The sequence below is a fragment of the Pteropus vampyrus genome, unplaced genomic scaffold (assembly GCF_000151845.1).
Source record: "Pteropus vampyrus isolate Shadow unplaced genomic scaffold, Pvam_2.0 Scaffold58, whole genome shotgun sequence".
Taxonomy (NCBI): domain Eukaryota; kingdom Metazoa; phylum Chordata; class Mammalia; order Chiroptera; family Pteropodidae; genus Pteropus; species Pteropus vampyrus.
The window spans coordinates 418,096-432,256 of NW_011888839.1; the positions used below are offsets into that span (position 1 = coordinate 418,096).

Consider the following 14,161-nt stretch of genomic DNA (forward strand, 5'->3'; position numbering starts at 1 on the left):
AGATCACAAATAAAGCCAGATTGAAGATGTCAATACCTAAGACTTAAAGAACAGAATGATGAGGATGTTTAATGCCCACGAGGCTCTCGACTGTTTGGGAGAGCTTCCCTATGCGGGAGTGTGGAGGAGAAAAAGACCCGCAGAGAAAAAGGCCATGGTGGACAATTTTTTCCTACAGGGCTGGTCTCGGGAATGCTCTGAAAGACACTCCTACCTTGGTCTCATTCCTTCTGTTTGAATAAAAAAATCCACTGAAAATCTGCTCTTTTGTTCCATTAGGCTAACTGTCTTTTATGTGACATCCCCACTCTTCAGTCCCCCATGAGTCACTCTCCAACTGGCCAGATGATGCTGGGGACTCCTGGGTCAGCTACAGAAGGCCTCTGTGTCTCTGGCAGGCCTGTCCAGAGAGGCTCCTGCCTATGATGGAAGAGAAGAGGTAGGGGATGGGCCATACCTCTAAGAAGATCCAAGGACACAGTGACTAAGTTCTCTGATTTATACGTCAGAACACAGAAAGCACAGGACTAATGGAAGCAAAGGACCAAGTATATGAGACGTGGCCATTCCCAAGCTTCCAGGGCCCACAAGGAGCTGTAATTAGAGATTCTCTCCAGCCCTTGGTGTTGTTCCCCTGGACTGATACCATGAACCCCTGTGGTGGGTCTAAGGTAATATCTGCAGGTTATCCACACCAGTGTCTGTTGGCCATGTATCAGGACAAGTGTTAAAATGGCAAACCATGCCAAGAGGAATTAAAGCAACTTAGGGACCCAGTAGGCTTCTAAGATAAACTTCATGAACTCTCCTATTAGTGGTCAGTTTCTGGGCCTCAGATATAAACAGTAATTCCTTTGTTGAAAATAATCCTGTAAATTTCCTGGTAGAGAATTGGACAGATATTCCACAGCAGATACATCATAGCTGCTACTGAATTAGTAATTACAGCTTCCAATCTGGATATGCAGAGTATGAAGAAGGAAAGGAATCCCCTTTCCCCATCTGTTTTTATCTACTGCTGTGTGACAAATTACCTCAAAACTTGGTGGTTTAAAATAACATTTATTATCTCATAGTTTCTGTGAGTCAGGAGTTCAGGCGCAGCTTAACTGAGCCCTCTGGCCCTGGGTCTCCCCTAAGATTGCGCATATCTCAAAGCTCAACTAGGGAAGAATCCACTTCTTAGCTCATTCATGGGGTTGTTGGCAAGATTCAGTTTCCCACGAGCTGTTGGTTCCTGGTCATGTAGGCCTCTCCTCAGAGCACCTCACAACATGGCAGCTTGCTTCATGAGTGTGAGGAATACTGAAAGGCACCGTGAGCCTTCCTAAAAGTCAAGATGCCCATTTAGAACCAAACTTATAAGGTGTCCTCTCTTCCAGGGACTCCAATATTTTCCTGATTAGAAACCACGTTTAATTTCCCCAAAGTTCTGTGAAGGACCCCAAAGTGTGGGGGCTATTGAGGACACAGGGCATGTCTGTGGAAGGTCTCCTCCATCTTCACCCTTCCCCACCTCTTGGGAGTTCTTGAGCCTTGAGGTAGCGGCTTGGCAAAGCTTCAAGAAACAGGATGGTCATGAAACCTGCTCTACTCTGGAGACTAGAAGGCATTCATTATTCCAACCTGCTGACTTCAGGCAACATTGCCTTTGGACAAAATTTCCACAGGAAGAAATCAACCCATAGGCTTAGAACAAAGTCTTAGGCAAACCAGAAACATCAGGGAGCACAAAAGAAGTTCAGGTGGCAGGCACTAAAATTATGTGCATCTCATTAGGGGAGAAAAGATATAAATGTACTTAAATGGATCAGAAGGGAGTCATGAGGTTGATTCTGAGGGCTGAGTGATCTGAACTTAGAGACAAGCTTAAAGAGAAAATCTATACTGGCCAGAGACCAAGTTAATGGAAAATTTAATTGAACCGAATGAAATGCTAAGCTTCATAGGTGGTGTGGCCTGGTGCCCTTTGAACCAGGAAGGCTGGGACCAGAGGCCACAGAGGGCCCTCAGGGAAAACATGATGAGTTTATCTGATTGAGAACAAGGGGCGGGGCTGCCTAAGAAAAGAAAATCTGCAAACCTCTACAGGAACCTCAGTGAAAGGCAGCTCGAGGACAGAGAGGAAATCTTCAGGTTTCTAACACCAAGAAGTCCCTTAGAGGTCTCTCTGCCTCCCACAGTACCGAGCAGGTGCTGGGCATCGAGCAGTGCCTGAGAGGAGCGTGCGTGAGACTGCCTAGTGGCAGAGACCCAGCTACGCAAGGTAGGAAAAAATGCCCTGTGTCCCTGTGCCGCTCTGCTGGGGACTTGCTACTGTTTCCTGAGGCCTTCTTCCTCCTGCCTGCTTCCTCCTTTTGCTTCTATCCTTGCAGGTCTCTTTCTCCACATTCTAGAGCTTACTGACTGTGCCCCTCACCTGGTGAAGCACTGTGTAATAGTTCTTCCAGAGCTATTCCAGTTGCAGTGATATCGGGCCACCTGTATTATTTTCTTCTCTAATCTGGGTTTCCAGGCTGGGGGTTTTTGGTGCTGCCGTCTCTTTAAGCAGCTGAGCCATTCACACAGGAGCCCTCTGGATGCTGACCCAGTGGTTTGATCTTCTTGTCAGCCTGCGCAGGGTGATGTGGCCTGCTGGGTTTTGCAGACCCGCTGGCAATGGTCCCTAGAAAAGACACAGGCTACCAGCCTGGGGGATGTGGCAGTGATGATTGTAAAAAGGGTTCACTCTTTGCAATTGGGGGGTTATGACTGATGTGGGGAGATACGGTGGGGAGTGCGGTGTGTGTGTGTGTGTGTGTGTGTGTGTGTGTGAGAGAGAGAGAGAGAGAGAGAGAGAGCGAGCGAGAGAGAGAGAGAGAGAGAGAGATGTGGGGAGAGAGAGAAAAAGACCGTTTACTACTGGAAAAGAATAGTGTCTAAAGCTCTGGAATTTGGGAGTTATTATTGCATGAATAGATATTATTTGAGAATAATTTTGCAGATGGTGGTATTGTTGCTTTTTAGGGTACTTGGTTAGAGAATTCAAGTGAAGTGCCAGTTTAAATTTTTTAAATAAAATAAATAGTCCAAGTTCACTTAACTGTGAGCAGTTAGGTCTTGTGTCCTAAAAGACAAATGGCAATTAATCAACGCCAGTCTGAACTGAAACTTGGTTAAGAGTGTCTGTGGTTTTATACACGTGGGCCCCTTTTTCCTCTCCACCTGCTCTCAATGCTTTGGGAATTTTTCTTTCTCTTTCTGGGTCTTGGCTTTCTTCTTCCTGTCTGTCTGCCTCTTCCTGCTTTTCTCTAGAGGCTCTCTACATTCCAGGTGCTTGTGCCTGACCCTCTAGAACTGTAGCAAGAATGGGTTGCACCGGGCTTCCTAAAAGCCTTTGCAGAGGCCTCTGCAGGGATGAGGGAGGAGGGGGAATTCACACACTCCTGATCCTGGAATTTGCTCCCCCAAAAGTGAGGCTTAGACATGTTTCAGATTCAGAAGCAAAGGGCTAACCCTTGAGGCTAGAGTGGGTTTGAACTCTTCTAGGGTGTCCTGTGGCCTCACTCATGGTTAGGCTTTATACAGCGGTCGAGGGAAACCATAGTCTAGATTAACCATTGTGAAGAAGGAACGTTGGGCTCCCCTGAAAGTTACCTTTGATCAGGTGGCAGGCTTCTTTCAAACGTGCCATGTGTGCATTTGCCTTTCTATTTCAGCATGCTCGGGTGATCGTACAAAAGCAGATTATTTCTTTTTCTAGAGAAAAGATTTAATGATTTACAAGCGGCATCCTTAGTCTCTAGGATAGGGCAGGGAGTTATAGAAGAGAGGTACATAAAACGCCTCTTTTTTACCCCACTTTGCTGAGCTAGTGGTCTCCACAGTGATTAAATGGCCTTAAGTAGAGGTTGGGTCATATCCTCTTGTTTAATGAGAGGTGTCAGGGTAACAAGATAGCTCAATTCAGATGAGAAGGGATTTTCTAAGAATCCAAGAGAAAAGGACCATGAAAGACTTAACCTGTCAGCCCTGTGGTTTGCTGGATGGAGTCTGTGAGCAGGGTTTGGATCCGCGCTTGGCATTTATGCCTGGACCATCCCAGGTCCGCTGGCCCCATCTGGTGTTCACTCACCAGTCAGCCACAAAACCATTAAAAAATTTTAGTTCTCTTTACAAGTACAGATTTGGTCTTTTTTTTTTTTTTCAACTTTAAATAGTAGTTTTAGGTAACAAACAATCCACGTGTCCCATTTTTTAAAATTCTTAAGCTACTAGAAGTTCTGCATAGCTGTAATTCAACTACCTGTATGTTGGATGACTTCATGGTTTTAAATAGTATAAAGAGTGTATATCCAGTAGTCATTTTTTTCACTAAAGCAAGAGGAACTGGAGTTAGATGTAAGGAAGAACTTTCAGGCAATGAGATTTGTAGCAAAATGACCTAACCTGTGACAGAGATTATAAAATGTCTTTGGGGAGGCTTTTAAATAAGAGGTTCAGTTATATTTACCTTATTTTCCTCTCTAGATATTTACCTTATTTCCATCTCTAGATATGCCTGAAAAGAGGGGTAGGGGCTACCTCAATGCATTCCTGTGTTAATATACCACATTTGCAATTTTTACTATGTCTCACTAACACCTATAGAAGCATTTACTCAAGATATTCCTTTCAATGGCTTCATTTCTTTTAACTTTAGCCTTTACTCATCTTAAGCAATGATGGTATCAGTGGAATCATAATTTGATGGGCTAATTATATTTTACTGATGTGCACTAAAATAGGTGACTATAAAAAAATAATGTCCACCTGTTGTTGTGTCTTCCAAAAAGATATATGTTCAAGTCCTAACCTCCAGTGCCTGTGAATGAGACCTTCTTTGGTAATAGGGTCTTTGCAGATGTAATTGAGCTAAAATGAGGTCATGCTGGATTATGGGCCCTAATCCAATGACAGGTACCCTTATAAGAAGATGGAAATTTGGACCCAGTCACAGACACACAGGGAGAGTGCCATGCGATGGTGGAGGCAAAGACTGGAAGGATGTGTCTACAGCGAAGAAACATCAAGGATCATCGGCAACCACCAGAAGCTAGGAAGACACAAGAAAGGACCCTCCCCTGGAGCCTTTGGAGAGAGCATGGCTCTGCTGACACTTTGATTTCAGACTTCTTGCCTCCAGATTATGAGAGAATATATTTCTGTTGTTTCAAGTCACCAAGTTTGTGGTAATTTCTGCAGCCTTAGGAAATGAATACACCAAAGTACCACCTAAAATCAGCTTGGGAACATGCTGGCCAGGTGTTCTGTGAAGGTCCTTTTCAGTTCTGTGGTCGAACGAGGAAGGCCTTCATCGTATCAGCCATTTTTACACTCTGCTATGATGTGAGCGTCAGCTCCCCTATTTATAAGGGTGAGGAAAGTTTGTTTTAATCAGGTTTGAGCAGATGCATCTCATCAATTGTGAACGGCACCCTGGTGTGTGCACCTGGCTGTGCTGTTCACTCCAGGCTTCCTGGGAGCCACGGGCTGTGCGGAGCCATGGCTGGGGTTTGGTGGCATCTCTGTGGTTGTCCACCTGCCCGACTTCAGAACCGCTGGTGCATTTTTTGCTGGGTAGAGAACTTGATGTTCTCTTGAGTCAGTTTTACTTTCTAATGAGTTCATTTGGATCATAGCCCAGAAGCTGACTTATTACCTTTGATCTCATCCATGGTCGTCGCAGTTTTTAAACCAATAACGTCCAAGCTCCCTTGTTTCCCATTTCCACAGTGTCATAGGAGAACAATCTTCCATCCATATCTGTATTTTCCAACGATCATACAGATTAGTGAATTATCAGCATTCTCTATCTTAAACAATCAGAATTATGTGGTCATATTTAATTTGGATTTAAAATATTTAATAAACAGAATAAATGTTGTAGCCAAATCTTTTTTTTATTTTTTTATCATGCATCTACATGAAGAATGTATATTTAGTCCTTTATAATCTGAATTGTAATGCATATTCTGCCTAACAGCTGCCTCACTGCTAAACCGGCCCAAATGAGTGCTGTCTGTATACCAGACACTGAGTAGTTTCCTCACATTTACCAAAGCACCTGGCACTGGAGACACAAAAGATTAGTGTCCAAAACTATGGGTACTTTCCAATAAAGGGAATGTAATGACAGCCTTGTCGCTTGCTGGCTTAGAATGGTGCTGACCTGTAGTAGGTGCTCAATAAGTGTTAGTTTTTCTCTCCTTCATTTCCTTCAGGAAGCAGCCTAGAATATAGCTCTGTAGCCCGGTCCTTTTTAGAATCTTCCTACTGATATCTTCTGACCCAGAGTAGAGGCCATCAAGGCACAGGTGCAGTGTTCCAGGTTCCTGAAGACATCTTGCAGCACTCCATTTGCTACAAAGCATGAGGCACAGAGCACGCTCGCCCTTAGGCTGCTCAGCTCACTTGTGGCCTAGTGGCCAAAGCAGTGTTTGTCCGACTTGACTACAACACCTTCAAGAACATGTTCACACCTAACACGGGACTTCTGCAATGACTTTTTAAAACAGCTTTATTGAGATATGATTCATATATCATCTAATTCACTCATTTAAACTGAACAGTTCAACAGTTTTTAGTATATTCACAGGTATGTGCAACCATCACACCCTTTAGCTAGCACCCTCTATCCCATCAACCCCCATGCCCTAAGCAACCACTAATCTACTTTTTGTCTCTATAGATTTGCTTATCCTGGACATTTCATATGAATGGAATCACTTAATGCATGGTCTTTTGTGGCTGGCTTCTTTCACTTAGCATAGTATTTCTAAGGCTCATTCACGCTATAGTATTATCAGTCTTTCATTTTTTTTTTTAATGCCTGAATAATATTCCATTGTATGGACACCCCACATTTTGTTTATCATCAGTTAATAACCATTTGGATTGTTTCCACCTTTTGGCTATTATGAATAGTGCTTTTGTAAACATTCATGTATAAAATTTTTGTGGACGTGTGTTTTCATTTCTCTTGTATAGACCTAGGAGTGGAATTGCTGGGTCATATGGTAACTATTTTTAACCATTTGAGGAAAAGCCAGACTGTTTTCCAAAGAGGCTGCACTATTTTACATTCCCGCCAGCAGTGTCTGAGGGTTCCAATTTCTCTACAGCATCACCAACACTTCTTAATACCTGATTTTTTTTTATTATAACCATTCTAGTGAGTGTGAAGTGGTACTTCACTGTGGTTTCGATTTGCATTTCCCAATGACTAGTGATGTGGAATATGTTTTCACGTGCTTATTGGCCACTTGTATATCTTCAACAGCCTGTAAGAGCTGTAAGTACAGAAAGTCCTGATTCACTTGATGGGGAGCAAGCTGTGGATGAGGTTGGCTGATTCTTCAGGTCCTCTACTCCCCCTGCACTTTAGATTGGCTCTTTATCTCATCTGCAAGGTTTGGGGAGGATCATGGCACTGTCCAGATCATCACTTGTGTCCCCAGTTTGTTAGCTTTGGTGGAAGGTTAATGCCCGCATGTGTTTGAGACTAAAAGCCTGGGGAGCAAGCAGAATCTCACCTGGTCACCACCCAGGCCAAAGTCTTCTAACTCGGGGACATTGTGACTCCTGCTTGATCTGTCCCAAGAATCTCAGTCCACATGAGGAAGGCAGTGATGGTAGGCAAGAGAAGAGGGAGCAGGGAGATACAGACAAGCCAGCAGAGCCTGTCAGAGGAGCAGGACCATGGAGACAGAAAGACCTTGTTTGAATTTTATTTCCAAGTCATCAGTAACCAAGATAATCACTTTTCCCTCTAAACACAGAGGGGCACATCTCCCAATCCCTACTAGAACACGCTTCGTTGGTGAGGCAGGTGTTTTAGTTGGCTGAGAGGCCGAGCTATTTGGGATTATGCAGCAGAGGTCCATTCCTCCTCAGCTCCCATCCCCACAGATAGTGGCATCCGTAATGCCAGGAAATACCAAGACTGAGCACCGGGTGGCTCCTTGAACTGCTTTCTGATCTCTGCTTCTCTGCTTTGCCTTCTTGCTTAGCAAAAACGGTCATCACTGAGGAGTGTCTGGTGAACCCTGTGGGCATGAATCGCTACAGCATGGACCCCTCCGCCTCCACCTTTACTCACAGGGGCTCCTTGCCTACCATCTCCTCGCTGTACTGCAAGAGGCAGAACTCTGGAGACGGCCACCTTGGGGGAACCCCGGCCACCACACCCAGTGGTCCCCGCACCAGCCCCATGTCCTCTGGAGGCCCCTCGGCACCTGGGCTAAGGCCCCCAGGCTCCAGCCCCAAGAGAAACGGGACCTCTCTTGAAGGAAACAGATGTGGTAATGTAATGCATGCACTGGCTTCCTTGTGACTTTACCTCCTCTACCCGTACCCTGGGACCACGGCATGCAGCGGGAGGAGGGGACTGTGGCTGTTTGAACATGGAAACACTGAGAAAATTAAGTTCCCTCAAGCCCCTTCATGGATTTTTGTTGTTCATGAAGGCAGCTGATGTCAGACAATAAGCAACAAAAATAACAAAAGTAGTGTATTAGAGTAGGCTGGGCTGTAGTCATAAGTAAATTCCAAAATGTACGGTGGCACAAATGTGATAGAAGTTTATCTTTGTTCAGAGTCCAAGGTGAGTGTTCCCAGTGGGGGTGCATCCCAGTTTCAGGACCCAGGCTCTGTCCATTTTGTGGCTCTGCTGTCCCTTAGGCCTCCATGCACCAGCACAAAGGGAAAGCGTGGGTGGAGAAGGCGCACACACACCCCTAGAGCCAGGGAGCGATTCGTGTCACATCCTCTCACAGGCCTTTGCCAAGAGCTGGCCATTTGGCAAACTTAACTCCAAGGGAGCCTGAGAGGTGTAGACCAGCTCTCTGCCAGGACAAAGAAGAACCACATGTTGGTAAAGAGTTTTCTTTCACATAGTGAGTGACACTTACAGGACACAAATATAGAGGCAGAACCACAGTTATGCAAAATTTCCACAGTGTTGGTTGTAATGCCACTTCTGTCTCACCCGTTACAGATAGTTTGTTGGGATGTAATGTATAACAGTGTTGTCATTCTAAGGATAGCTTGGTGTCCATTTTGGTTTTGCCTTTTTAAAAACAAACAAGTGAATAGAGGCCGTAATCGCATCATGGATAATCACACGGATAGCAGAGCTGAATGATCTAGGCTAGAATCCTGGATATGCCACTTCCTGACTGTGTGACCTTTTGCAAGTCTGAACTCTGTGCCTCAGTTTCCTCACTTGTGAAATTGGAATAATAGTACCTACCTCATAGGTTTTTGGAAGGATTAAATAAGTTCATATGTATATTTAGTACAGTAAATAAGTTCATATGTGAATTTAGGCCTAGGACATAGTAAGAGCTCAATAAATGTTAGAATCACAGATCGTGTGAACACGATAAAAGAAAATAAAAGAAAAACTTGATTAAAATCTAAGGATTGGTCAGGTTCTCTTCTATCTCCCATCTCCCTCACCTAACAGTGTCTCAAAAATTCTTTTAATAGAAACAATGGAAACAACAGTGTTTCAAACTAGCTGATGTTGCCCAGGTTGTGGGATAGCCTGGGTACCTCGAATACTTTGCACATAGCCTTGTTTCTAGGAGGGATGCATTATCTGGGGACCAGGTCACTAAGAGGAGGTAAAGATGTCTGCCCTCCCTTTGCCTTCACCCCCATACTTCCCACCCCAATTCCAGCTGCCAGAGAGGCTGAGAAGGCCAAGGAGATTTACAGACAGCCTGAGGTAGGACACTGAGGAGTCCCCTTTGAAAACTGATAGTCTTCTCTTCAAGAGGCTTCTTGTCAGGCTTCAACCCCAATCCATATATTTGCTTGATTCTTAAAATACTCTTGAGAAACAAAATGAAGAAAATGAGGTCCATAGAGAATGATCACGGTCAGGACAGGGCCAAACGCCTGGCCATTGACTCTTCATTCAGCGAGCTTTGTATATGGACAGGCTTTCAGATGTGTGAGAAGCTAACTCTCTTAGTGTTGCATGGGACAGTCTGTAATGTGAAGGGACCATGCAGTGTCATAGGTGTAAGGGACTTTAGAGATCCTTCCCTACTCCCTGTTTCACATCTGAGAAGCACAAAGATGCTCACATAGCTGGTGGGTGGTAGGGGTTTCATTCCATTCTTCATACGGCTCTATCGTTAGCTAAAATGTTTTCTCTGAACTATGAATACTCAAAAGGAAATTATGCATGTGCTTGTGGGTATGTGTGAGACAGAGAGAGACCCGGAGACAACAGTACTAGTACCTGTGCTGTGAAAATGTCTGGGATTGCTTTAAATCCTGATTCATAGTCATTCTACTTCTGGAGAATGTGAGAAATGACAAAAACTATCTTTAATTACACATCCATTCCAAACTGGGTTTCGCTTTTTACATGTCTCTGGCATCTCCCAGTGAATGGACATGACCATCCATACACAAAGTTCTCCACGCTGGAGAAATCTGCCTTTGTAAAGGCATTTGGCAAAGCGCTTTGCCTGCTCTGTTCTTTTAGGAGCAAGATTTTTTCACATCGATCACGTCTTACCAATGTCCAATCACATCTGCATGGCCTGACTGTCAGTCTAGACCCATCTGTCTTCCTGACACCAGCGCAGTTGGAGGAGGGGAAGGGGGCTAGCGTAGTTATTACCTCTGTAAGCAGGGACCACTGCAAAGCCTTTACAAACCTACCACTGGGAAGTTCCATTTCTCTTCCTTCTTGAGCAACTCCCAAGGTGTGACAGGCTTCCTGCTGCTCTCTGTCTCGTATGACTAAAAAGCCGCCACCCCCACCCCAGAGAGGTTCTTGAGCCTGGCCCAGCTGCTGCTTTCCAGCCTGGAAAAGTGAAAGATGCCCTCAGCAAGCACGAGGGACCAGAGGCAGAGCCACTTTCTCTCCACGGCCGTCACCTGGAGCGCCTCCTCTGTAAAGACAAGCCTCCCCGCTTGCTTAGCCCAACACCTGGGCTGAGATGGTGGGAAAACAGTTCCCCGACCTTGCTCGAAGGAACTTAGGCTCCCATGGATGAGGCTGTGAATCAGTCTGGTATTTTTCCTTCCTATCGAATACAGAAAATTAGGTGTGACCTCTGCTCTGATCACTCTAATATCATTCTTGGCACTGAAGACTCCCAGCCTTTGTAATCAGAGAATCTATTATCACCCTGATTAATGCCGAAGCTTAGATGGGCAGGATCCAGAAGCAAACGTGGTTTCCGTGATGCCTCGTCCTCATGTTGAGTGCAGTGAAATCATCTCTAATAAGCATGCATCAGCATTCAGATGGCTCCAGGGGGCTTTAACGGTTTTCTGGCAAAATGCCCGTGCCAAAGCACCTTAGGGGACCCTTCCAGGTCTAACGAGGAAAAGGCGGGGAAAATCTCAAAGTAAATCCAGTTCTCAGCCAAACCATTATGTATTTAGGATAGACTCGGAAATGTGATGCTGTACAATTCTCAGCACTAGTGGAGGATTGAGTACTTCTCAAACACATTAAAAAGAGGAAAAAAGAGACAGCAGAAGACCACTGCACCCTGAGATTAAAGAAGGAACATAGAAGTGAAGGCCTCTCCACTTCTAATTCAGGATTATAATGTGGGGAAGCATCTTCATTGTTCAGACTTTTTCTGGCCTGAAAACAGGATTAAGGATTAGCACGCAAGGCTTTTGTATAAGTTATTTATACTGTTTCTGCAAAGTATATTGACTTATTTTACAATGATCGAGCCCATATTTACAAATACACTTACTTAGAACCATGGAGGAGTCAATAATCATAAACCCGGTAATGAGAGGATCCCATTTTTCACCAAACATTTTGTCCAGGACTTGGTACAGAAGAGAAGCTCGGTAGATGTTTGTGGAATGGATTGGGGTGGGAGCGGGGGCGGGGAAAGATGAAAAAGATTACCCTCTAGAAATTGAAATCTCACTGGAGGTTACAGACAAGTATATGCATAATTGTAATAGAAGGTAGACTGTGGAAAGCACCTTAATAGAAGAACAAACAAAGATTTGGGGGTTAACGGTGAAGGAAGGTGATGTCTAGATGGCAGGACACAGAAATGCTGTCTAGGGAGGGGTCTCCCTGGGCTCTGATGGCTGGCGGAATTCTGTGGAAAGCAAGGAGTGTAAATGCTTTCTAGAGAGAAGCAAAAGCCCTAGCTAAAGGTAGAGAAGGGAGGCTAGGGGGACACTCCATCACAATCAGTGTAAAGCCATTCACAGTCTTTCTCTGTCGCAGAAGGTCACTCGAGCCACCATCTTGGACTTGAGGGCCAGGTGGGAGCAGGCAGCATGGCTAGGTGCCGAGGCCCTCATCCCAGTGTCTAATGGTCTCCTTCTCTGTGCTCACCCATCCAGCCTCAAGCCCTTCTCCAGACGGGCAGGATGCCAGGCGGCCAAGGAGCAGGAACCCCTCCACCTGGACCGTGGAGGATGTGGTCTGGTTTGTGAAAGACGCTGACCCACAGGCTCTGGGGCCTCACGTGGAGCTCTTCAGAAAGCATGTATGCATGTGGTGGGCCTGGGCTGGGAGAGGGTCGGAGGGAGAGGGGAGGCATGGAGGCGGGGTCAGGTTCAGGGAGCTCTGGGCTGTGGAGGGGGAAGCCAGTGGGTCTGAATTAAGCCTCAGGGCACCACTCAAGGGAGGCCAGTTGGAACCACAGACTTCTCAGAGCACAACGACCACTTAGTTTTATTTTTAAGGGATATTTGTCCCATATGTTCTGTCATTTTGGCCTATAGTAGGAATACCTGTTTTCCTGCTTACCCGTCCATCTGTCTGTGCATTTGACAAATATTTATAGCATACCTACGATATGCCAAGCAAACTATTAGTGCCTGTTCCTAAGCTGTTTGAGGATTAAATAAGAAAATGCACACAAAGTTTAAGCATAGTGTCTGGCTCATAGATAGCCTCCTATTAGTAGGCATCCTTATAATTATTTAGGAGATTCTGAAATATATAAAGATAGTAAATAGGGAAAAAAGGTAAGAATTAATACTTTGCTCGCCAAGCTGCTATAACCAATTACCACAAATGTAGTAGCTTAAAACAACACAAATTTATTACCTTATAGTTCAGTGGGTCAGAACTCTGATGAGGGTCTCACTGGGCTGAGTTCATGGTGCCAGCAGGGCTGACATTCTCTGTGGAGGCTCTTGGGAGAATTTTTTCCTTGCCTTTCCAGCATCTAGATCTACCTCATTTCTTATCTCCTGATCCTTATCCTCAAAACCAATAACATCAAGCCAGGTCCTTCTCAGGCTGCTGACTCTTTAGTTCTTTCTTCTGCTTTCTCCTTCCACTTTTGAGGCCTCTGTGATTACATTGCCCCTTCCCCCAAATAATCCAGGATACTCCCCCTATTATAAGGTCAGCTGATCAGCAGCCTTAATCTCATTTGCAACCATAATTCACTTTTGCCAGGTAAACTAACATACTCACAGGTTCCACAGATTAGGACATAGAAGTACTGGGGGAAGGAAAGGGAACAGTCTTCTGCCTTCCACAGTAACCATTATTTTTTTCCTTCCTGTCTCATTTTATTTGGTGATTCTGTTGTAGAAATCCAGCTCTCTGATCTGGGGAGGATTCTCATCTAACCCAACACTCACATTTTATTAGGGATATATTTGACCTCGCCTAATATCAGGGTCTTGAGAACAAGGACCACAGAGTGGGTTATGATTAGACAGAGCTGGGAGAAGGCTGGTTCTCTTCCAGAGTGGTAGGAGATGGTGGAAGTCGGTGGGTGGGGTAAAGAGAGAACATTAGGCAATGACACCCCTGGGAAAGCCCACAGATGAGATTTTCCTACTCTGCCATTTTGCCAAGGACACGAGGAGTGCGTGACACAGAGTAGATGCTTCATCTATACTGGCTGGAGGACTGGCAAGATGAATGAGAGGGGCCGGTGTCCCTTGTACAGTTATATGAGTCCTGTAACCATGCCTCTTCTCCCCACCTGAGTGCCCCAAATTTCTACCCTTTGTCTCTACAGACCTGAAAACAGCACTAGAGGAGAATGAGAAACCTAGGTTTACCAGATTCATAAATTCGACATACGTTCTGGAAGGTTCCCATTTTCAGAGACAAATGGGAGCAATACCAGGCCCTCAAAGGACCAGCATTCCCTTAGTTGTTCTT

General features: G+C 45.1%; 1 protein-coding gene across 2 annotated transcripts in view; it reads left to right on the forward strand.

Annotated features, from left to right (window-relative positions):
• Positions 1–14,161, forward strand: part of SCML4 (Scm polycomb group protein like 4) — a 92,899-nt gene that overhangs the window by 74,954 nt on the left and 3,784 nt on the right. Inside the window, exons 1-3 of one of the 2 annotated variants that reach the window (XM_011360689.1) lie at positions 2,102–2,266; positions 8,031–8,321; positions 12,373–12,518. In XM_011360689.1, the coding sequence (XP_011358991.1) occupies positions 8,075–8,321; positions 12,373–12,518 (393 nt within the window). In that variant the 5' untranslated portion in view covers positions 2,102–2,266; positions 8,031–8,074. Of the gene's footprint in view, positions 1–2,101; positions 2,267–8,030; positions 8,322–12,372; positions 12,519–14,161 lie in introns of those variants that run through there. The other variant, XM_011360690.1, reaches the window with a different exon arrangement.